Raw genomic sequence first — 22,503 nt, forward strand, 5'->3', positions numbered from 1 at the left:
ATTTATAGGTGCATGTGCATAGGCAAACAATATTGTTCATGTGTTATAAGAATTAAGTGTGCTGGTATTATCATAGAATATGTGACTTAAGGATGGAGAAGCAGCATCTCTATATCGTATTTTTCTATTGTTGTCTACTTGTTGCAATAGATGAACTATGGCTCCAAATATTACTACACTAAGAAAATGTCTTTATTTCTATGATATTTTAAAGCATATTGTGTATGAATTTTTAATGATCACCATCGGAAATATAAGCTGTGCCACAGGGCATGAAGTTGGTTGAAAGAGATTAAAAGAACTAAATATGTATTTACGAACTTGTCAGCTAATAAAAATGATTGTCGGCTAATCATTATGATCCTAAAGTAGACATCAGGGGTCTTAAAGTACATGGTCAATATGAAGAGTAAGGTTATGTGCGCTATACATGTGTTACAAATGCAGCAAGAGGAGAAAGTATAGCAGTCAATATGAAGACTAAATTTACTTGCACCACACAGGTGACAAATAGAGCAAATGATATGGCGTGTTGAGTCTTCTTGACCCTTCAGTCATTTGGTGGTCTCTAATCATAACTGATTTATATGAAGTTTAGGTTGTGAGATGTGGGGTGGGAGGAAAGATTATAGTTTCTTTATATTAGCACTGTACATATCTAGCTGACTCACTGTGAGAGTGGTGAGAATGTAGATATTTAAGATTGTGGGTGTTAAGGTTACCTTTCAGTGCCTACATTGAGTGGGACTATTCAGGCCCTAAAAAGATTTCATTCTAATGTTAAGATAAAGATAGTATTTACTGAAGTCAAATACAGATTAGATGTGTGGAGAATAAAATCCCAGGATTAGATTCTTAAATTTCTTAAATTCTTATTGTCTATTTTCTTGAGAAAAAGAATAGAAATCTGGGTTTTTATCAAATCTGCTGGCATTAGAAAATTCTTGGGCGGACCAAAAGTAAGTCCAATTTCTGTTTGATGGTGGAGATAGATTTATTGATAACAAATAGGAGGGTAGTCCTGCCAACAACAGCAAAATTTCACCTCTTCAAACAAGATTGTTAGCCAAGCTCACAATTCCCAGGATAACAAATTGAAGCTTATTTCATACAGGGTATAAAGGTACTGGCATTTGCATGGCACAAATTTACCATTGGCTGCAAGTCCACATATCCATGTACATGCATTCTGAACCTACGTCCAACATAGACCTTTGTTGTTTCAAACCGGCTGGGAATGCTGTTTTGCAGGGTTTCAGATAAAAAAGCAATATACAACTAAGGTCATAAAAGCTGAACAAAGTACACATTCTGATGACAGACTTGCTAGAAAGTTGAATTCTGTTTCTGAAGATTGCTTCCATGTTTTCTACCTTTATCCTTTGATCAGTCTGGAATGAGCCAACTATACATTGTCTTCTCCTACTGAAGATTTCTTCCATGTTTTCAAACTATATCCCTTGATTAGTCTGGAATGAGCCAACTATACATTGTCTTCTCCTTACTGGGATTAAGTTGTGAGGCTGTTACAAATTGGCATACTTTTGAATCATTGTGACTGCATTACCTAATCTGCCAACATTTTTGCGAAGAATGCTAACTATACTAGCATGGTGCTCCAGGATAGGAGCCATGCAATAAGCTTCCGTCATAGCTTCCACATTCAACTTGATTCTATTAAAAAGGCCATGTCTGCTACATGTATTAAGCATGATAAGCAATTAATCTCCTCCAGCATTCAATGAAAGATGGGAAAGATACTTTCAGACTGTCCAGTTATAGGAATCTTGTTAGTAGCGGACTGCTTGAGAAAATATCATGAACAGGAAGCTTGTTAAATATTTTCTGGACTGTAGCAACTGCAGCACATTGAAACATACATATCCTGCAGGTTTTTCATCTCCCTAAAACATTCGACAGTGATTATATTTCAGTTCACCCTGCTTATTACATCCAGCATATCCTACTTAATCAGCGCATTCCACAAGATTACGTTCTGGATTGGGATCATCACTCAGTAAACCAAACATTGGCATACGTGTGTCAATCAAGACATTCCGGACGGTATCACCACTCACTCTCAGATTGCTTCATTTTGAAGATCATCCATGCTTCCTCACCGTGTTCAATCTCATCGTATCACACAGATAATTCTTGTACCTACCAAATACTTCTCGTTATGGACGTCAGCATCTCAAACAGGAACAGCCTAGCATCTGGGGGAGACACTTACTGGAGTCTCATCAGCTAAAAAATTAATGGTGAGCTTCATTGCCGTGCCTATCTTCTTCTGCATACCTCTCTCATCAAAGGCATTCAAGGACACAGCATTCCAAACTGGAATCCTATGAAAAGCTTCTTGTTACGCTCTCCTCTAAGAGAGACATATTTCACATACTTGGTGCGTACAGCAAACGTCTTACAGATTATATCCAGGCACGCAAAGACAGTTTTCTTGTGGAGATTTTATCGGAGCATGAGGGAGTGCCTAATATAAAAAACCCTGAAATCCATGGTCATTTTTGGTAGCATTTGCATGGACATGGAACAGACGAGAACCATTGTTCCATGTGTATATGCTGCTCTGCGCTACAGAATGCCTCAGGCCATAGTATTCCAGGGACACTGACTGAGAAGGCGGCTGAGATATCTTCTGTCACATTTAGTAGTTGGTCAAGTTAAGAGGTCAGGATAGTAGAGAAGCAAACCTCATTGGAGTCTTTACAGAGGTAGGGTATATATAGCTTTCTATAATCAGGCCCCAAATATCCTCAGATCTATACATACATATTGAAAGTTGTGAGTAATTTACACAATCCAATAGACTGCAAATGATTTAGTCACATGTGAGTAATTTACACCATCCAATAGACTGCAAATGATTTAGTCACAAAGTACTCACTAGTAACGAATCATTGAAAAAATCCTCTTCTTCCCATTATATGTAATATTGATCAAGCAAGCCCCCATCTAAATCTTCCCGTCCCTAGTATCGTGCGAATCACTATCAAACAAACAGCCTGTTCATCCACCACACCACAAAACATGACCTTATTGGCCACCATCATGACAATGTAAACTATAATGCAAAACTTATTTTTTATTGATCTGATTCATAGAACTAAATGGGTAGCTCAATTTCGATATGACCAAGCTAGCACGAAATTCACGAGTGTTACTTGCAAATTGACAATGAACCAACCAGACATATTTAACACAAAATAGGATCTATGTTGCCCCTTGCAAACCCAAGAATAAGATGTGTTTCACATATCTTGAGTACATAATTTCAAACTCTTTAGTAAATAAACGATACATAATAAAAAATATTACATATATTTATTAAAATGAAAATCTTGAGGCCTTATTGACATCATGAGAGTTCCACAGAAAATGGGACATTACATCAGCGCTCAAGCTTACTTGCAATAGTAGTTTCATCATGTAATAAACTCGGATCTTGCAATGCATGACTGAAAAAATGACCTCCATGAAAGGAGTACGAGTTCATTGCAAAAAAACATGTTAAATTCAAGTTTTTAGTACCAATAAGCAAAAAATCATGGCTCAAAAAGAATGAGAACCCAAAAGCAACAATATTGACACACTAGTTGCTGCCCACTCTAATAATTACTCAGACACAAAGCTCGGAAAATCCACCAACATATGGACTTTAGTAACATGCCATACGTAAAACCATCTATATATGTATACATATCAAAACTTGGATCAGCTATCTTGGCTTCTTTCTTTTACATGAATCTCCTACACCCGAAAGAATTTCAAGTCTCTTGGAATGCATGCTATTTGGCCATCTCTCTAGTTACAGATCTTTCATGCATTGTGCTCCGTATGCATTAAAGATAAGGGAATGCTATTAAAAAATAGCAAATGAATGATCTTTACTCTGGAAAGTAAGTTGTAAATAATTTATTGTTCCATCCAGTAACTAATTTTATAGTTAGTACTTTAATTAATTGTATATCTTTACAGCCTTCTCAAACATATGCCGATTCTGCGAGTCATGGAATAGAAAAATTCATAAGAACATCACTAGGGTTAAACAGAATATACCACTAGAATCATTAATTTTTTCGTCACCTGATTCACCTGATGTGACCTTTTGGGTGAAGAATCTGTATGCTCCAATCCAAGATAGTACTCCCAGGCACCATAGGTCTCCTTTTTCTGTGTATATGTCCATTCATAATAGAGTAAGCGTATACAATTATCAATAAATTAAGTATCCAACAAATGTGTATTAAGTGGGCCATCTTCTTTGTGATATTGGGGAAAGCCATCCACCTATGGATGTGGAGTTTTATAATACCTGGAATCGGCTTGCTATAATGTCAGTGTCAGCGAAATATTCCGGCCGTCCCAAAGAAACAAAGGCAAATTTCCACTACATCACAAAGAAAATGTGATGTAATGTTTATTATCATCTAGTGAATATCACTTCATCATCTTAAGTCATTCTGTAAGTGTTCTCTACCTTCAAGAACTCTTCATCAGCGATTTCCAGTTTCTTTTGTATTCGAGACTTTACATCATACAACGTTTCCATCTCATGAATGACTAAGAAGAAAGGCTCACCAAAATTTTGTACCTGGGACTCGTGAATATGTAGATTAAAATAAAGAGGATACCAAACCAAGAACATATTTAGATATGCCTTACAGTTATGATACATACCATTTGATTTTGAGCAGTATCTCGAGTAAAATGATAAACATGTACCACTCGATCGTGTGGTCCTAAATCCTTTTCTTCTTCAGGTATCTGCATATATGTTTCACACAACATAATCAGATCATGTTTACCAAACAGTGAGGAATAAATTGGATTTCACATAGTATCAATGGCAAAACATTAAAGTAACTTCAAACTGCCGCAAAGAAAACCATAACACCATGCAGCTATTGATGTGTTTAGATTATGCTAAATTGAAGACAGGCACCTCTTCAGCTCGTAATATCCAGTATTGGTCGTTGATATTTTCTATCTTCTCATTTAATGGAAATATCTGTAGGCCAGTGAATATTGCTCAGAAACCTCAAAAGACTAACAAATATTTACCATAATTGCTGATGAGGCTGCCTTTACTATAATAACCTTGTATATTTTGTGATAGAAAACCTCCAACATTCTGAGTTCTGCTTTTGGAGTAGACAGTTCGACCTAATTGATGGAAAGAAGAGTCATATTAAATTTAATACATCTAAAACAGAACAGGCATCGATATGTAACCAAAATTCACCTTTTGGGTGAGTTCATGTATTACATCTCCAACTGTGCTTTGCTTTGGCAGCCTAACATTGTGTACAGAAACCTGCAGACATCCAACAATGTTTCAGGGATCCAAGCATAAATCAGAAGATTATCAAGTATCTCTATGAGTCAAACAGGCTAACAATATGTTAGGGATCTAACCTCCTCCGTCTTTGAGTTGTGAAAGGCCACCTTAAGAGTTTTTAGGCCTTGCAACTCAGGCAAGGGTATGTCAAGCACTTCAAAATACAGGATATCTGATACCTGTCAGAACAACAGATTATTAGCACCAAATCAAAATTGAGCCATGCATGAGGCCATTATATCTGCCATTCAGATCCAATTTCTTGATATTACACCTGATTGTAATGGACAAGCATATCACTGAGCCGATCCACACCACGGTACTTTATTGGCTGTGGCTTAGGCTGTTGAGAATAACAGTTATGAGGAGTCAGCCTTATCTTTGAAGGATCTTCTATGCCTACTTTCTGAGCAACTTTTTCTGTTACATCATCATAAATGTGCTGCTTTGACCTGTTGAAAAAATATAATTTTGAAAAACCTAGTATTTTCAAGTGTATATTTATATTCCCAAAGAAACTATAGACTTACAGTTCAAGACAGAACTCATCCTCTTTGGGTTTGTCAAGCCGGCGGAAATGTACTACCTTCACATGAGAAAGAAGATTAATATAAAAAGTTCACTGATGCTTTTCTGGAATAATCTGCATTTATGCCATGCCTCAACTTTATAGTAAAAATGTTATAAGTCTATTTGTTGTTTATCACTGGTCGAAGAGGCAAGGTTATGAATAAAAGTTAGTTTTGACTCCCTAGAGAGCAGCACAAGAAATCCTACTTGATCATTTATTTAGTCTCAACATTTATCAAGGTGCTAGTGTGTATAAATAGGTTAAGGGACCAAAAGTTTTCATATGATCATACAACCAACCATCTAATCTTCATGATGACCAGGACAATCAAAAGAAAAATAAATAAATAAATACAAGAAAACCCATTAAAACAGCTCTTTGAACATGATCAACTAATTCTGAACACCAGAGCAAACGATCTGGATTGATACAACAAGACTGAATCTCTGATTAGAGCTTAGATGGACGAACTGGATGACGAAGATCTTCAAATGGGCTACCTGGATCAAATAAGGTGACTAGATGCTGCATCTAAAAAAGCCCACAAAATGAATCAAGGGCAGCTATGCACAAGAGCTCATTGAACAAATCAAGAATTGCACAGGAGAATGCTTGAAGAATGGAAGATTGGAATAGTATATTTCCTTACTACAAGAATCTAAATGAAATTCCCCAAAATGAAGTTTAGGTGCCTCGAAGGTGCAAAGTTGTACAAATTGATCTTGCAATGGAATCTTATGAGTCTATAATCATTCCAAGACTAGGCATAAGAAATTCAGAAAACAAGAGAAAACAAGACTAGCCATCTCTAAGTCTCTCCAATTTGGACCCAAGTTTACATCTGATAGATCAATAGAAAAAAGTTGGTGTTACAAGTGTAACAAACAACCATAGTATATCTGTTCCTGAAACTGTATATGTGTACATTGGCTCTCAAGGGAAGCAAGAGCTGAATATCGATGAGAAACTCAAATACAAGCAGCTGCCCATGGTGTCAACAGAGGCCCTATGAATATTACCCTTAGTTATGCATAGGATTGCATATATGCCATCTTTTCCACTCCATACAAAACTTGGGCTCTGATCTTGCTATCCATGCTCAAGTGGTATTTCATCAAGGTTCCGCACCAAATCTCTCTGTAAAAATGATTTTAAAGGCACTCTTTGCAATCCTAGAGAGTCAGAAATCAGAATAATATCTTCGGCACCTGTATGGCTAACTCCTCATCCATATAAAGATCAAGAGAGTGGGTGAAAGTGCACATCTTTTTTTCACTCCAATCGTGCTAATGGATAATCTGACAACTCATTACAGCATCAACTTGTTGCCTTGACACTGACTCATACAGTACACAGATTCCCCACTCCAAACCTATCAGCACCACAAGAGCCTTTAGTCACTACATGAGCTGAGCAAGTCAAGGGCCTTCCAGAAATCCAGAATGCAACAATAGATTCTCTTATTATAAGTTCTTCCATCCTCGATAAGAGCTCAAAGGGTCAGGTCAGTAATAAGTATGTGAGCCAATGTGATCAAACCCTTTCAAAAACCTGTTCATCTTGCTGAGGGACAACCATTTCTCTCTGCTCATACACTCAATTCTCATTCTAGGTTCACCCTAAATAGTTAGGCAAAGAAATACTCAATCATGATTGTGATTGCTAGGCATCGTGGAACCTCCAGCCTTGAAGATAGGTATGTTACATTCAGCAATGCTATTGAGAGGGGGTTGTCTAGGATAGAATGTCATAGAGTGCCTTCACATATTCATGTCAAGCCTTAAGTAAAGTTAGTTAGTGGTTGGCTTTCCCTCATTAAACAGTTTTATGCTCTTTCATTATCCTGTCCTAGGAACAACTTTGCATAATGTCTTCCTCTTCTGCATATGTAACTTTGCATCTTTCCCTACCTTTGTTAGGTTTGCATTTCTTCCTCCACATTGTCTTTTACAGTATAAATGCACTTTTCGACTGCCTCCTGACCTTTCTTTAGATCTATTTTTGTACATTGGTCCATAATATCTATTGAGAGATTACAGTTGAAATGTTGTCTCATCTTAGAGAAGAGAAAAACAAAATCATATAAATATAAATAAATTAGTGAAAACTTGTAAGGTACATTGGCTATCCCTCAAGATTTGTCATGTTTTCCCAGAACTTTTCTGATTAAATCATTACCTTTTGTTAGAAAGTTGAGTGAAAAGTTTTTTACCCCACTCATTCAACTAGTAAGCTAGCCCATACCACAGGTACACTCAGAAAAGGAATAACAGCCTTACTAGCATCCACACTTACTCTCACTTACAGGGATCTTAAGGATATTCACCTTTCTCTATCTTCCCACTTAGGATATATGGTCCTAGCTTTGGGTACTGGAATGATCCAAGAATGGTTCATCTAATTCTGAATAGTTTATATTTCAGAATTTCAATCCAATTTTATGGTTGGGCCCTTCCTAGCAGGACTGATTTTGGTTATAAAGAACGAAAGAACTTTATCAAAAGGCTTAGTATGGAAGGAGCCTGATAGCTGAGGGTGCCTGATGAATGCAGCAACAAGGCACCCAGTAGGGTTACAGTGACAAACAAGAGAGAAAAAAGAGAAGCAATAAGGACAGGCAAGCATCAGTTGCAGAACTAGACACAACAAAACAAGAGGCAAGGAGCATAGGAATCATCAAAGTAGCCAAATACATGCAGTGAGGCCTATATTGACAATCCAGTGAAAAAAGAGCAGCAATAGCAGCGGCCAAACATCAGTTACAGCATTGAACACAATACAATGAGACGGAAGGGACATAGGAATCAGCAAAGCAGGCAAATACAAGCAGGTGTGTCAATCGAACAGTAAGTGAGACTCCAGGAAATTTGTGAAACCTTTGTGGAAATTTCAATATGGGAATCATGATTCCTCTTTCATACATCTATATTTTCTTCATCCTGTCAGTCCCTTATTGTTGTCCTTGGTGGAAATTCAGAATCCTATGTGGCTAGTTTGACATTATCAATTTGAAACTTTGGTGGATCTGGAAATTCCCAGACCTTGTAATCTGGAAATATCTGGATTCTGGATTTCATCATGTTGTGTGAATCTATTTTATGCTTAGTGTGAGAAACATCTTCCAACTTAATCGAGAAGACAAATCAAAGTGGCTACAACTTACAAAGTCATACTTCTCCTTCTCCTTCTCCATACATGAATCATACTAGAGCCTGACAGAAATGATAGCGAAAGTATGAGAATGAGAGAATATACAGATATTTCATGAAAGAAAATCAATGAAAAATAAAAAATGGCTGAATGTCATACAAAAGGAAAACTAGCTACAAGATGGAATATGAAATATTTACTGAAAGATAAAAATAGGCAACGGAATAGGCTGACTGGTAGAGTGCCAGAACATGAAATTGGATGGATTCAAAAGAAAAAAGCCAGTTCCAACACAAACACTCACTGAGTGAAATAAAACTCTATGACTGACTGGCATGACTTAACTCATCTATGAACGTTTCTTAATCTTTGACATCAATAGAAGCTCACAGAAGCTACTGTAAGCTCCTATTAACTACACTATTGGCATCAATCTCTCCATGCTTTTCTTTACCGTATCCAAATTCAATGTCAGTCTCATTTTTCTAGCACCTTGGGAACTTCATAAACTAACACGTTCTCTAATTTGTAGCATTTCAACCCAATATTGAAAACACAACATATGTCCTTTCAGAATCTATGTTTTCACTTTGCGAAGCCAATTCTAAGAATCCGATCATTCTTGTGTCCAAGACACTTTGCAAACTGATACTTCCTCATCTGTCTGGAAGAGTAGGGATCACAATGAGATGACTAATGGCACAAATGTTGGACACAGAAACCACACAACAGAAACTCTACATAATATTGAAATATTACACTATGCAATTACTACCCCACAATGCAATACGTCAATTTATAATGAAAATCTCTTTCATAATCAAGCAAAGGAACCAGCTCAAATGATAAAATAAAGTAGCATACTATGTTAAAAACATAATCTTGAAAAATGGTACATACTGTCCTACTCTGACCTTTATATGTAAATGCCTCTTAAAAGTAAGAGGAAAAGGCATAATATACATGGGCATTAAAAGGTTCTTGGAAATGGTGACATTTATAAAACCATATCTTAACTACAACATATTAGCTATACTGCAAAAAAAACTGGTTGCCTAGCAAATTTGATGATGTAGAAACTGTACTTACCTGTCGATTATTTACGTACTCCAAAAAGGAGGGAACATCACAAAAACGATACTGCAATGAAGTCTCCTTAGTCAAAGTTTTCTGGAAACAAATAATATCTCCATCCTCCAACTGTCATTTGGTCAAGTATGGTTAGTGCAAGTCTTCATCCCAAGGACAGCTGGTAGAAGCACTGAGCAAAACATAGTTTCCATACCTGGCTGGCTTTAAACGTGGCATTCTTATCAACAATTTCACACATAACAGATGGTTCAAACTTGATTTCCTGTGAGCACGTGCATCGAAGATATGTAAGGAAAATGACTTCTCTTTAAAAAAGCATATCCTCATAACAAATTTTTCTCACCTACCTCAAATAGTTGTAGATCTTGTGTTGGTTCAAATCCGGCCATTGCATTCAGCTCCTCCATGACATCGAATGGCTTACAACTCGCTTTAACAAAAGTCTTTCCCAGATAGCTAAACAAACAGAAAAAGAGAGCAATTTTAGAGCAGAATCTGACAAAGAAAACTAGTAGTATTAGAGATCCAGTAACCTCTTGAAAACAAATAAATATTTCAAAAAAAGAGATTTTTTTTTGCAAACATGTTCTCAAAAGCTAGCAAGGAAATTCTATAGCGATTACAGGTCCATATCACACCACAATCTCTATGATTTCATATGGAGATCAAAGAGTCAAAGACACAAGTATATGACAACAGACAGTTCACAATAAATCCATCAAGAGAAGTCAAATTTATCACCAACTGTTTTAAGTGGCAGTCACAAATCGATTTCACCCTGAATTTATAAGTTCTCGATGAAAAAAAAGGTCACTGAATAATATAATAGGTGTGCGATTGTGGACTTCGAGCAGGTAGGGGAACTTCAGCCAATATCTATCACTCCTGCATCCTATATAGTAACTAATGGGCAGTAAAGCTGACTTTTCATTTACGAAATAAAAGATAGATCATTAATGAGAAAAATGCCACTGTTTAGAGACATATGTACTGACAAGTTCGTCTGGACATGCAAAACTCTGACAAGTCACTTTTATTGTGATGTAGGGACTCCAGAAAGATTGCAACCTGTTGTTTTTTTATTAACCTGGAGTTTTATTTTCTTTTTGCATCATTTGGACCTCAAGGAACGAGGAGCACTGTCTGCAATTCTGTTTTCAATGAGATAACTAGCACTGATTATTTCTTTCTGTGTCATTTGATACCCCAAAGTGCAATGTAATAGACACTAGATGTGGGGTCAAGAGGAACACTATGTCTGCCATTCTGTTTTCGATGAAATAACCAGCAGTTTTAAATTCTTTTCATGTCATTTGGCGCCTCAAGCAGAATGTAATCAATGCTAGAGGTGGAATCAACAGAAACACTAGGTCTTCCATTTTCTGTGAGATAAGGGCAAGTAACCATTGTCTCTTCACACAAGGCTTTTTATCATACTCCACAAGGTAATGAAATATGATGATGAATTGGGATTTTTCTTATTAGAAATCAAGAGGCATAAAATGAAGTTTGTCAAACAATAATTAAGCTACAAAACCACACCATTAGAAAACCCTCACAACCTTCTTTGCCTAATCTCTACGTTCCTAGTTTCTACACTGTTCTCTCTGCCCTCTACATTTCTCTGGCCATAACCTGTACCCACTGTATGGAATTTGAATAGACAGAGAATGAAGATATGGATCTCAACACTCAGAAAGATGGTCCAGATCCATGGAAGACACCAAGAAGATATGGATCTCAACACTCAGGAAGATGATCCAGATCCATGGACGACACCAAGAAGATATCATAGAAGATGAAGAAAAAGACAGGATGGAAGCACCTCATGTAGCACTAGAAGGGCACACAATGCACCAAAATGCAGGTTCCATTCAATGTCGAAGAGGGGAAAGATGATCTATTACGCCATTTGATTATGGTCCTTGTACTTTATCAACTTTTATAGCTACTAATTCAACCTCAGTTGAGAGTATTTCATCCTTCCAAAATTGATCAGTAGTTGAACTCCAACACAAGAAGAAGAGGTTGAAGGAGGTGGTCCAACTCCACTCTCACACTCACCTACTTACAAAACCCTAAACTCTCAAGAAGAGCATTAAGAAGAAGATGATGATGAAGATAAATGAAGAAACACTAAAATCCTATGAAACATTAATAATAAGATGTAGAGGAAAACCCTAACTCAAAAATGGTGCACTGCCAAAACCCAAAATGAGCAACCCTGAAATATGCCCTCTTTTCCTCTTTTTATAGAGTAAAGGCACCCATGTAGGGCAATTTCCTTATGCGTCGACCGAGACTCAAAATCTACACCCCTGCCTTCACAATCTATAGCCTTACCATTTGGCTGTGAACCTTTTCTTATTATATTATTGTTTTGATATATATATAGATAGATAGATACACACACACATTTATGTGGCTGTCCCTTTTCCCTCCTTTTCTCTATTTTCTACCTTTCAACCCACCACATCACCCAGCCTCATGGACAACAACTTCACCACCCTTGTCATCGACAGATAACGGCCATTATCTCCCACCATCGCAGGTGCTTCCTTCGCTTTGGGGACCTCTCCATTCTGGATCGACCTATGTTAGAGATCTTTCGAAGACAAATTACAACATCTGACTTGAGAATCTTGTACCGATATCAAGATTCTTTAGTCCCTTTCCATCTTATTTACTTCTTTTTTACTAAACATTTATTTTGGTGTGTTGTTCTCAAAGACGAGAGAACACTTAAGATGTAATCTCTTGTTTGATCTTATTTTGGCCTCTTAAAAGACATTAATATATCTTTCTTCATCTTTCTTCCTTTCTTTAGCATCTCCCTCCCAGGACTGTTCAATCAAGACCTATACAAGCAGGGTTTCAATTAAAATATTCCAATGGGTTCGGCGGCTCTCTATTCAGTGCTATGCATGGTTCTTTGGTAACTTCTAGTTTGATTAGAGAAACTACTGAGAATGAGTCTGCTAATGCAGGTTACAAGTTCGGTCAAGAGGAAGAAACCCACGACATCGTAGCTGCTCACGGTTATTTCAGCCATTTGATCTTCCAATACGCTAGCTTCAACAACTCTCGTTCTCTACACTTCTTCTTAGCTGCTTGGCCCGTAGTTGGCATCTGGTTCACCGCTTTGGATTACATTTGATCGGCTAAAGGTCAACTAAAACAGAAGGTTCTTTCCTCATTTCAGATGTTCAATCTTGGATTAGTGAATGTTGGAGACCTTTTGGAGGCAGGAGTCTCGGTCCTTCTAAGCTCATATCTTTATGTGCTTATTGATGAAGGGTGATACAAAAACTGACTTCACACTTATCTGAAGGGATATCTGCCACCTTCGGGCGTCTTAGTGATTTACATTTATTTTTAGATTGTTGCTCTCATGAAGAGACAACATTTTCTGACAAAATCTTTTATTCTTCCTTTCTCCCTCCTTAGCAATCTATCTATTCCCATTCCTGTCTGTTACAATAGCCACTTAGATGGAGTGGCTGGTTTTATTGAGTGAAACAAGGATGTCCACTCACACCTACTTGCTCTACTTAGCTAAGGCATACAAAATATCCAAGAATCTATGAATCAAAATGGATTAATTATCAACTATTTTGCAATTGGGCATCCAGTATGAGGAGAACAAACAAGAGATTGAGTGTCTACGAATGCACATAACAGCCATTTCACTCACCTCAATTCTTCTTTTTCTGGATCATATAGCTTAAAGAAAAGCAAAATGTCATCTTTCGTCTTATTATACAGAGAGTATAGTGGCCGTGGATCCTACAAAAACAAAGGGTAAGGCAGTTTATAATATCAAATAGATATAAAAAAGAGCAGTAATTAAATCACACAGCATACTTGATTGGGAAGAACCTCCAAAAACAGCTTTAATTCAGCATTGTGAGCTTTGTTTGCAACTTCTTTAAGAAAACAAACCTATTCAATAAAGCACCAGGGATATAAGCTGGAAATTTAAAGGCTGCATTCAGCATGAAAGAAAATAATAGCTAAAATACCGTTTCTTGTTCTTCTTGTTCCGTCAAAGGCCTATTTGGGCGGTATGTTTGATTTTGCCGTTTCGCCCAAAGCCAAAAACGTTGAAATAGAATGGGTATTCCCAGCTCCTTGGCCACTTCTTCCTGTAGTCAAGGTAGGATTAGAATAAGAAATGATGAAACAAATGATCAAAATTTTGGCTGCCTTGTATTACCTTAAACTTGATAAAAGAAGTTTGCTTCTGTATCCGAAAGCTCTGCACTTTGTCATGATCAACCAAGTCAAAAAATATATCTTTGCCAATCTGATTCTTAAGATCTTCATCTCGAGCTACCTATCCAGCATGAAACTAACAAATGTGAGTCACAATGACCTACTACAATTCATGCATTATAAGAACAAGAAGCGAAGTTCAGGGTTCTTATCATAGGTAAAGAGATAGCAAACGAAAGATTTAAAACCATAAGCCTCAATTATTATTCAAAAAACCCAGCAGCACAGCATTGTCAAAAAGAAAGGAGAACACTTATTGTGATTGCAATAGCCAACTAGGTTAAAGAGAACATTGAAAATACACCAAGAAAATGAAAGTAACCAACCTTGATGATTGTATAAAGGTGAGCTTCAGCCTTTTCCTTCCTTTTGCGTTCCTTTTCTTCCTTCTCCTTCTTTAGTCTCGCCTTTTTTCTCAAAGACCAGTACATACAACTGTGAGCCCTCAACTAAAAGGCAAAATCACGTCAAACTTTTCAGGAATAGCTAGAATACCTGCAAGTGTTGCGCAATGTCCTTCTCATCCACATTACAAATGATCTTATCCTTATCACTTTCTCTAATATACACAAGCATGTATGCATTTGAATACTTTGTAAATTTAAATGGTGTATTGTTGAATCCTGGATTTGTTTGTGGTAACTACAAGAAAAACACACAAGATGTGGGACTCCAAAGGTGAACTAAATCAAAGCAGATAATCAAGAGAACTCAGTATTAGATTCATCTACCTCCTCTTCTCCACCATACTGTTCTTCCAGTGCAGTCTTTGCCTTCTCTTTAGTTACTCTTTCATCATCAAATTTAAACCTGCATACCCGGAACTAATTATGATTTGCCAAACAAATCATTATTCCCAATACAATTGAGAAAAGTCCATATGAGTATGATAATTTTGGTCATGCAACTAACAATTGGCAACGGTTCGTTTTGAACTGAACCGAACCACGAAACAATGGCTTAACGGCTTAACGGTTTCAACGGTTCGGTTCAGGTTTATGTTTTTAAAAACGGTTCGGTTTGGTTTCAGCAGTCAGAAACCTCGATTTAAACGGTTTAACGGGTTTTTTTATTTTTATTTAAAAAAATTTAAAACTTTTTAAAATTTTGTTTTTAAACAATCTTTCATTTTTAGACCTTATTCTCACATTTTAGGAACATCTTTAAAATAAAATAAAAAATTTAATTTGAAATATTATAAATTTTAAAAAATTAAAATTTTGACCTATGTTGAAAACCGAAACCGAACCATGAAACCGCGGTTTTTCCGGTTTAATGGTTTAACGGTTTTGTGGTTCGGTTCAGGTTTCAAAAATTTTAAACGGTTCAGTTTGGACCCTCTCAAACCGAACCGTTGCCAATTGTTACATGCAACTTCACGTTGTCATTTATCTGCTTTTTCATTTGAGAAATCCATGCCTTGGGACTGTTATCAATAATCATTATTCTAGTTGCAATTGAGCATCGTCCATATGACTATGAGAATTTTGGTCATGCAACTCAAGGCGTCATTTATCTGTTTTTGCATTTGAGAAATCCAAACCTTGGGACTGTTATCAATAATGCTTATTTAAATTGCATTCTCATTAATGCGACTGTAAGTCTCTATAGAAAACATCTTCCTTCAAATTGCTTGCAAGTATGATTTTTATAATTCATGCAAATGCATGAAATTCAAAGGTGCCAAATTATTTTCTAGATCTAAATAATTCACAAAGATAGCCTTGCTAATTATCTCTACATGTTAAGTGAAACTAGCAAAACTTTTGTTAACAAGTATGAGAATAGAGAATCTCTTATACAGCAGGTGAGTATAGTTTCTCAACACGAAAAAGCTGAAAGTTTTATATAACCAGGCTTTAAAAAAAATACCAGAATTGACAAGTGGCCTAATTCTGATTGTTGTACATAAGCAATGTATACAAGTACTACAGTTATAGAAAGAAATAAAGTTTCTATTGTCTTTAAAGAGGCCAAAACTGCCTACAACCCACAACTATTACAATTATGATATCAAATGATATCTCATCAAATTTCTGTGAGATGAACTACAAACTAAAAAATAATCTAGTAAGTAAACAAAAAAGCTAAGTGCATAGTAGGCACTGAACAAGTATTATTGCTATAATATCTCAGCCAACTCTTGGGAGGAGGGGGGACATGAGAAATGAACCACAGCAGGAAGTACCCCGCAAATCATTTCTAGCAAGAGACTAATCAAAGATAAGGCAGCAATGACTGTTCCAGATATATCCAAAAGTAATACTAGAAACTGTACAGAAGATAAAATATCTAAGGTGATCATCTGTCTTCTTAGAAGGAAACATATCCAAAGTGCTTTGGACTATCCTAATCTGAAATACCAGGTCAGATAAAGCCCCCTTCATAAAATAAATGTGCAATGTAACTAGAAAACTGTTCCCCAAGAGATATAACCAGTGCACAAGCAGCATGTGATAGATATTGCCTAACAGCACACCAAAAAATATATGCATACAAACACATCCGAAAGGCAGTGTATCAGTGACTCTAACACACGATCCTCACACATGTTACATGTATCATCATGGCCTAGTCATCCTACAAGTTTTATACATCTTGGGAAAGGGAAATTGAGGATTACGAAATGCCACATGTTCAATACAGGATGTGCAATAAGATTTCTACATGTTAAAGCACGTATAACTCTGAAGTTCAGACATGACATGGAGACAGTTCAAATGATCATATGTGTAAGGTTAATATTAATTTATTAGGATGGAATAAAATGATACCATTGATCTGAAAGTGTTGGCCTAATAAACGCATAATAGTGACCACCATGTACTCCCCCACTATGAACCAGCACACTAGGAAAGACAAAGAACATTAACTTGGTTAATGGCTTTACAGACAAAATATACAGCATACACCATTTACATGCAAGCACATGTGTTCATATATATTATGTATGTAAAGTATATGCACGGCTATCTAGGGAAATTGCAAGTCAAAATTCTTTCTTTAGCAATGATGCATGCACATATTCACACAACAAAATCAGGTTGCATGAAGATTGTGCAGAATCCATCACTAACCTATGAAGCGTATATAAATTCCGTACACTTCTATCTGCGTCAGGTGAAAGATACCGACCATTTTCTCTGTCCAGATCAAGTTGAAGAGGAAATTCATACCGGTCATTGATCTGAAACCAGAAAAAAATAGAACTCATCTTGCTTTGGTTGGATTCCTCTGATGGTCAAGACTATCTGGATATTGTTATGCAGATACTTACCTTGACCATAATATCCCGTGTAAAGTCATATTCAAATCTCTTCAGCTGAAGTTGGAGAACTGGTGGAAAATCAATGAAAAGAACACCCTTCCGAGCATCCTGTTTCCACAAAGAAGGAGCTCTTAGAATGGATTGTCCAGTCAATTTTAAAAATAATACAAAGTGCGCAACAATGAAATTACAACCTGCAAGCCATAGTGCTCAGCATGGTACTTGTTATCACCCTCCAAATTTTCCACCTCCACGTACTTATTAAATGACTCATATACATCCTTACAACCTTTGACATCAAGCTGTAAATCTGACAACCATAATTTCAAATCCATAAATCTGGATGCTGATCTGAGAACATATCAACATATCTTGGGAGACATTTTATCAATAAATTACCATAAAATGACTCCTTTCGAGTGGACTTGTAATCTACATTGATACATTCAATGTAGTTCATATGATGACCTTCAAACAGCTGTTGAATTGTTCCCTCCACAACTGTACCCTGCACATGAGAAGTATCAGGTGGAGAATTCTCACATATGTTTCATACTATATACCAAGTGTGCAGTCAACAATTTACTTTCATTTTATCTTCCAGCTTCTCGCATAGAACCCGATTTAGTTCTTGCACATCATGTTGCATGAATGAATCATATGTATCCCAACCAAAAGACTTTGTCAAATCTTTGGTAGATGCACTACTTTCAGAGTACTGGATCTTGTAAAAGAGGCTTTGAAGAGCAAGGGGAATGCTATTAGAAGGAACATCATTCTCTGTAGTAGGCATATGATATACTGCCTGCACAATATGTAAATGGCATGAGGAAACTCCACTCCTTGGGAGACTCGAAACTATATCAAACATTGTCCCGATGAATTTATAATACCTTCCGAAAATAAGAAATGTGATACAGTGTCTGTAGAAGTGAATTCATGTAGCATGTGGCACCTTGGTTCTTTAATCCAATGAATCCTGTCTCTTTCTTCGAATCATAAGCCCAATAATCAACAGATTTTCTAACATTGACATCTGCTACCAGAATAAGCGTATCATTGGCTACATATCCCTTGGTGGGATCATATACATCTTGAAGAGGCATAAATGATGTGAATCCCCAATCATTCTCTCGAGCATTGAATTGATGTTGGGTATCTGAACATAAGGGAGTACACCTTGAAGTTTATGTCAACCAACGAAAAATAATCTCCACTATTATTATTGCATACAGCACTAAATGAACACACATCATTAGCTCACCTTTTTTCACTGTCAATTTTGAATCAAATTGATTGAGAATTGACAAACTAAAATGGGCATATCTTATCCAACCATATGGAAGAGAAGTTGCATCTGCTACATCAAGATAAATTGACAAATAGTCGACATTATTCCCCTTTGGAAATAACAGAACCCGCCTGCATAGAAAATAAAAGTTGAAGGTCTGTTAATGTAAAGAAACAAGAAAGGAAGATAACACGACTGTGTAGAACAAAAAAGTAATCCATTCGGAAAACTATCCATTTATTGCATGAATCAAATGTCACTTGCACGTTTTTTTCACACATCAGAATCCAAATGCTCAAGATGTTTACACCATTACTTACATCAATAATATTGATAGACTATATGTTTGTACTTCATGGAATGTCTAACGAGGAAAACTATTGTACAATGCATTCAGAACATGATCACTGCATTTTCTTTTACACAGATGTTCAACCCATAGTTTGTACGTTCTCAACTGAATATATCAGTAAATAGTAAATAATTTGCACTAATATTGTTACCATTTGTAATCGCCAACTGTAAATACATCTGAATAATGTTTCCTGACATTAAGTTTGGAAAAGTTCTCGATATTCCATGTGAATTTGCCTGAAAATGGATCTTCTGATTGTTGATTTTCCACACTTGGCACAGCATCACTCTCACTCTGTCCTTGTCCTACTGAAGGCCATAACATGACAATCAGATACAAATTTATTTTAAATCAAAAAATATAAAATGCTTAATCTTCTAAATGCTACCTCTTGTGTTAGTTCTACACAGCCAGAGTTATACACTTTTTGTGTGTTTCTCTCTTCTGATGCATGCTTTTCCAACTTGTTAACTATATAGGGATCTATAAATTCTATGTATTTAGCACCACTTCTCTCTCTCTAAATAAATACAATCTCTTGTGCTGGTTTTACAAATTTGGGGTTATACATAAAGATCTCAATTTGTCACACACGATTCATGGAGGAATGAGCAACTTGCCTATCCTCAGACGTGCGAACCATATTTTGTAGCCTTTCCACATAATGTACCTGATCTTCCTTCAATGGGTGCACATAGTCAAGTCGGCATGCATATCATGCTTGTACACTCATTTCATATAGCATCATCATGAGCTTCTAATACTATAAATCATCAGATTTCTATATTAGATAATTAGGTTCTTCTTTCATGTACTCTTTTGTCCTTTGTTTAGATGAATTGTCTCATAGGCCAATTTTGGCCTCTACTAAAGGTCTTTTTTAGACTTTGATCTAACATCGGTATGTATCATATTATGATTGTGACTTGGGTTTCAAGGGTAGTGCTGATGTTAGCATGACATTTCATTTCCTCTCTCTTTGATGCTTTTCTCATGTTAGCGCTCTTTGTCTCTCTCTGGATCATGGAATCATCATGCAAACATGAAGATATACAAGGTATGCAATGAAAACCTAGTAGGGGACAAATATTACTTACTTATCGCATGCTCAACATATAAGGCAATTTGCGAGACATATGATGACTATTTCCACCAAGAAGTGTACATACATGCGTACATTATTTTCACATTGAGAGTTTTTACTACAGAGTAGTATATCCCCTCCTTTGGGAGCAGTCACATACAAGATGATATGTTGATTTGGTTCCATAGGTCAAAATTGAGCTCATCATGGATAATAAAATATCTATTCTCTCTCTCTCTCTCTCTCTCTCTCTCTCTCTCTCTCTCTCTCTCTCTCTCTCTCTCTCTCTCTCTCTCTCTCTCTCTCTCTCTCTGTGCATATATATAGCAACTTGAGCTCTCTACTCTTCTTTGCATATATATAGCAACTTGAGCTCTCTATTCTTCTTTGCATATGTAATCTCTTGTTTGGCCTTATAGGCCATTTTGGCCTCTTAAAAGACGTTAGAATATCTTTCTTTCTGTGCTACAAGTTAGCTATATATGGATCCATATCTTTTCTTCAATTTTTGACACAATCAGCTGCCATACCAAGTATCCAAATCATCTCTCTTCATAAGTCAACAAGTTCTCTCTGCATTAAATGCTATCACTTGCATTGATTCTACACAACTGGATTTTCACATCTTAAGTGTCAATCTCTTACCTGTGTTTCCAACATGTTAGCAAACGTGTATTCTCTCTTTTTAAACACTATCTTATACATATTTAGTATCTCTCTGTCAAATGACATGTGTTACATAATAGCTACATATAGATCTAGATAATCTATCTCTATATCTATAGATGTTCTCTATATATAAATATTATCTCATGTGTTAGTCCTACTCAATTGGGGTTCTACACATTGTGTTTATATGTCTCACACAAATGTTTTTCAAACAAAATTAAAATATTGACCAAATCTGTGAGGTGGAAATAGCATGTTTTGCGTTAATCCTGCTCAATTGGGGTTTAACATATTGTGTCTATCTCTCTCTCTCACAGATGCTTTTCTAACAAAATGATAACTTGAGCAAATGTGTCCGGGGGAATTACTAGGCCTTGTGACAGTTCTGCCCAGTCTGGGTTCTACATCTTCTGGATATCACTCTCACACATTTTTCCAAGAAAATGAACTATTAACCGACTCTGATTTCGGTTTTTTAGGGGATACTATATCTTATATTAGTTCTATGAATTGGGGGCTCAACATCTTCATTTTCAACATGATATCTGTATGTATGTATATATATATATATAGAGAGAGAGAGAGAGACTATGCCATCTCTATATATACACACAATTTCTTGTGTTGTTACAACAAAAAATAAAATTGACCAACGAAAATTATGTGAGAATACCTTCCATCGGTTCAGCATCATTTACATCTGTAGCACGCGGAGCAACTAGCATCTCAGAATCAATCTGTAATGAAACAATGAGAACATGAGTGAGAGATCTGCAAAAGAAAGAAACAAAGATCAGAAAAATGTGACAAATCATAGACTCACATCGAGAGGGGGTGTAATTGTGGTAGCCATCAGAGAAGTCTCTGAGATGAAGAAGTGAAGCTAGGGATAGGGATAGTTTTATTGTTAGGATTAGGGTTTCGATTGCGAAAGGATCATTAACAGCTATGCCTTTCTTATTCAGGATGGAATAGGATTAGGGCTACTTCTCTGAGGTCCAGTGATTCCTGTGATTACGGCGGTGGTGGTGTTTCTTTCAATCATTTCTGGGGATTGGTTCAGTGGGAGGAGGGGCTGAAGAGCGAGAGCGATGGAGATGGCGATGGCGATGGCGAAGACCAGAAGCAGAAGCAGAAGCCGTTTTCGCTGTCTTGCAAAACGTGATAACGAAAACAGGAAAACCAAAAGATTAATGAACTAAATTAATTAAGTACATGATTAGTTAATTAAGTAAGTAATCTGGCTAATTAAAGGAGTGCAAATTAAACAGCCTCTCCTTTTTATGCATTTTTTCCCCCTGAATCTTTCATTAATTGGTCAACTAATCCATTATTAGTTGTTGATTATTTTCTCATTCCTCGGGGTAGGATTCGGTCTCCTCCATTGCGTGG

At 36.5% G+C, this 22,503-nt stretch overlaps 1 protein-coding gene across 1 annotated transcript; it reads right to left on the reverse strand.

Annotated features, from left to right (window-relative positions):
- Nucleotides 1-3,322: 3,322 nt before the first annotated feature.
- LOC147859280 (ubiquitin C-terminal hydrolase 12-like) lies at nt 3,323-22,265 on the reverse strand. Its single transcript, XM_087326044.1, has 32 exons — nt 21,935-22,265; nt 21,785-21,848; nt 19,507-19,666; nt 18,977-19,134; nt 18,606-18,871; nt 18,299-18,517; nt 18,112-18,220; nt 17,907-18,022; nt 17,722-17,820; nt 17,522-17,631; nt 17,219-17,293; nt 15,176-15,254; nt 14,940-15,086; nt 14,771-14,851; nt 14,386-14,505; nt 14,192-14,314; nt 14,034-14,111; nt 13,864-13,955; nt 10,517-10,625; nt 10,363-10,431; nt 10,167-10,277; nt 5,887-5,942; nt 5,631-5,808; nt 5,434-5,535; nt 5,261-5,332; nt 5,116-5,181; nt 4,961-5,026; nt 4,696-4,782; nt 4,496-4,609; nt 4,331-4,405; nt 4,102-4,188; nt 3,323-4,015 (listed from the first exon to the last, which is right to left on the reverse strand). The coding sequence occupies exons 1-32, from the start codon at nt 21,962-21,964 to the stop codon at nt 3,974-3,976; spliced, it is 3,360 nt and encodes a 1,119-aa protein (XP_087182170.1). The 5' UTR covers nt 21,965-22,265; the 3' UTR covers nt 3,323-3,973.
- Between the last annotated feature and the right edge of the window lie 238 nt (nt 22,266-22,503).

The sequence above is a fragment of the Azolla caroliniana genome, unplaced genomic scaffold (genome assembly GCF_043228905.1).
Source record: "Azolla caroliniana isolate FFs.n. ecotype wild unplaced genomic scaffold, voAzoCaro1.0.p SCAF_10, whole genome shotgun sequence".
Lineage (NCBI taxonomy): Eukaryota > Viridiplantae > Streptophyta > Polypodiopsida > Salviniales > Salviniaceae > Azolla > Azolla caroliniana.